This window comes from Entelurus aequoreus, linkage group LG25, assembly GCF_033978785.1.
Source record: "Entelurus aequoreus isolate RoL-2023_Sb linkage group LG25, RoL_Eaeq_v1.1, whole genome shotgun sequence".
Classification (NCBI taxonomy): Eukaryota; Metazoa; Chordata; class Actinopteri; order Syngnathiformes; family Syngnathidae; genus Entelurus; species Entelurus aequoreus.
In genome coordinates, this window is record NC_084755.1 from 26,524,979 (window position 1) to 26,528,410 (window position 3,432).

The following is a 3,432-nucleotide window of genomic DNA, read 5'->3' on the forward strand; positions in this document are numbered from 1 at the left end:
ACACTACACCATAGGAGGATAAAATAAGTCATGCTAACCGCTAATCTAGAGCCTTTAAATGCAAACAGGGGTGGGCGGATCGATACAAATACTGACAGTAACAATACCGAGTATAGTATCAATATATTGTCGATACTACAGTGTTTAGATCGGTATTTGTATTATTATAATACAACCGGAAATGGTGCAATATGTTAACCGCATACTTCAGCAGCCAAATGCTATCGTTCTATTGTCATTTATTTGCCGAATAATATATTGTGATATACTGTATATACCAAGGGTGTCAAACTCATTTTAGCTCAGGGGCCGCATGGAGGAAAATCTATTTACAAGTGGGCCGGAATGGTAAAATCATGGCATGATAACTTATAAATAAATACAACTTCAGGTTGTTTTCGTTGGCCAAAAATAGAACAAGCACATTATGAAAATGTACAAATCACAAATAATCCTCTGGACAAAAGACTTCAAGTTTGTTGAAAATTCTGAGGAAATTGGCTCAGCTTCAAAAACACAATGAGCTCAGACTTGGTATCTTGGTAACTTTAAGTCACAGACTCTCTGGGATTGAACAAAAAACACAACATGTAAACTCTTCGGGGTATCAAATACCTCCTTTGTCATGTCCACGTATCAATCCAGTGCAAATTTAACAAACCGTGAGAAACGGAGGTAAAAACATTTCAAAAGGGTTAAGTTCACTTTTATCGTATTGGACAGAGACATTTTGGGGTAACGAGGGTGCCAAATAACCATGTGTTCGAAGCAGAAGACATAAAACGGCAGGTTTTAAAGGCCTACTGAAATGAAATTTTTTTATTTAAACGGGGATAGCAGATCTATTCTATGTGTCATACTTGATCATTTCGCAATATTGCCATATTTTTGCTGAAAGGATTTAGTATAAAACAACGACGATAAAGATCGCAACTTTTGGTAACTGACAAAAAAAGCCTTGTCCCTACCGGAAGGAGCGTGACGTAGTCAGCTGAACATTTCCGCAAAGTTCCCTATTGTTTACAGTGATGGCGAGAAAGCGACGATTTCCCCATTAATTTGAGCGAGGATGAAAGATTTGTGGATGAGAAACATTAGAGTGCAGTTCAAGACATATCTTTTTTCGCTCTGACCGTAACTTAGGTACAAGCTGGCTCATTGGATTCCACACTCTCTCCTTTTTCTATTGTGGATCACGGATTTGTATTTCAAACCACCTCGGATACTATATCCTCTTGAAAATGAGAGTCGAGAACGCAAAATAGACATTCACAGTGACTTTTATCTCCACGACAATACATCGGTGAAACACTTTAGCTACGAGCTAACGTGATAGCATCGTGCTTTAACTGCATATAGAAACAAAAGAAATAAATCCCTGACTGGAAGGATAGATAGAAAATCAACAATACTATTAAACCGTGGACATGTAAATACACGGTTAATGCTTTCCAAGCTGGCGAAGGTTAACAATGCTGTGCTAACGACGCCAGTGAAGCTAACTTAGCAACCGGACCTCACAGAGCTATGCTAAAAACATTAGCTCTCCACCTACGCCAGCCAGCCCTCCTCTGCTCATCAACACCCGTGCTCACCTGCGTTCCAGCGATCGACGGTGCGACGAAGGACTTCAACCGATCACAGATGCGGTTGGCGGCCCGGAGACGTAGGAAGTCAAGGTGAGGTCACCGGCTAGCGCGTCTGCTCTCCAACAAAGTCCTCCGGTTGTGTTGCTGTAGTCCGCTGCTAATACACCGATCCCACCTACAACTTTCTTCTTTGCAGCCTTCATTGTTCATTAAACAAATTGCAAACAATTCACCAACACAGATGTCCAGAATACTATGGAATTATGAAATGAAAACAGAGCTTTTTGTATAGGATTCTACGGGGTACCAATACTTCCGTTTAACTGACTACGTCACGCGCATACGTCATCATACCGAGACGTTTCAGCCGGATATTTCCCGGGAAATTTAAAATTGCACTTTATAAGTTAACCCGGCCGTATTGGCATGTGTTGCAATGTTAAGATTTCATCGTTGATATATAAACTATCAGACTGCGTGGTCGGTAGTAGTGGGTTTCAGTAGGCCTTTAAGTTTCATGTTGGCCGAGGAGGAGGAGCCAGCCACCCTTTACTGCGTACCTCTTGCTTGGCCCCGGTGTAAACCGTTTGCTTGCCTAACAGAATTGCTATTGTGACATCCAGTGGACACATTTAGAACAGCAGTTTCTTTCGTTAAAAAAAAAAAACAGCTAATTTTTATACTCGGCAAACTCATCATGCGGGCCCGAAAAAAACTGTTTGCGGGCCGTACTTTTGAAACCCCTGTTATTTACTGTAGTTATCGCAGGAGGCTGCGGTATAGACTTTGATGTCGTATCGCCCATCCCTACCACCTACTTGTGAAAGAAGCTGCCTGGTCCAGAGTTCCTCTCCAAGATGATGTAGTCTCGTTTAGCCTTAGAGAGGAAGTACCCCATCTGCAGCCCTGCAGGTCCAGCTCCAAGGACGCAGTAGTCATGACGGCGGGTGGTATTGTCGTCTCCAAGGCATGATGGGGTCAAGCCAGTCAGGATGAAAACGATCAAACATGGAAGGCGGGAATCCATAACTTGCTGTAACAGAACAATACAAGTGTTTGATTATTAGAATTCTGCAGCACACATTTTGACATCAGGCTGATAAAACAGACACTTTTTCAACAATGAATGATCATAATATGTATTTAATTCCCAGCATGCATGAGAATGTGGGCCATCATTATAACTAACATCTCAGCATTGAATTATTAGGACATAAAACCGGGCAGTTTGATTATAAAGCGGTACAAAGTGGGATAAATGTGCAAAGAGGCCACAGGAGACAAGGCACCGGAATCCCCAACCCTCCTCGAGCTCCCTAGCCGATGTTATGTCACTCTGTGGCGGACACAGCCACTGCAGTCACCCGCTGAACCAGAAGAACCGAGTGTTAGTTAAAACAAGACAGACAGCGACATTACGTTACCTTCTACGACGACGGCTCCCTTGAAGGCGACATCTGTGGTGTGGAGAGAAGCAACTCCGCCGACGTTTTCGACATGTTTTCTGTGTTTTGGTCCGAAGAGATCGAGGAATGTGGGAGAATGTGTTCGCTTGAAGATGTATTAGCCCCGCCCACTCCTGTCCACTGGTTGTCGCCCCGCCCAAAGAGGCGTGGCTACAGGATAGCCTGTTTTTGATTCGAAAAATATAAATAAAAAAGATTTTTAAAAACTGTGTTTGATTTTGCTTGACAAGTCAAGACGTGTATAATGTACGTAGACATTAAATGAAAGCTTTAAACATTTACTTGTTAATAAATGTCCAAACTTTATTTTTAGAACTGTGTTCTATTTTAAGTGCAACTAGTTAATGCTGTCATAAATCACATTAACCCCTTATTTC

At 42.0% G+C, this 3,432-nt stretch overlaps 1 protein-coding gene across 1 annotated transcript in view; it reads right to left on the reverse strand.

Moving 5' to 3' along the window:
• foxred2 (FAD-dependent oxidoreductase domain containing 2) overlaps window positions 1–3,157 on the reverse strand; it is a 20,044-nt gene extending 16,887 nt beyond the window's left edge. The window contains exons 1-2 of the mRNA XM_062036417.1: window positions 3,014–3,157; window positions 2,408–2,622 (exon numbers count right to left, since the gene is read on the reverse strand). Of these exons, the coding sequence (XP_061892401.1) occupies window positions 2,408–2,616 (209 nt within the window). The 5' untranslated portion in view covers window positions 2,617–2,622; window positions 3,014–3,157. The remainder of the gene's footprint in view (window positions 1–2,407; window positions 2,623–3,013) is intronic.
• Window positions 3,158–3,432: the final 275 nt, after the last annotated feature.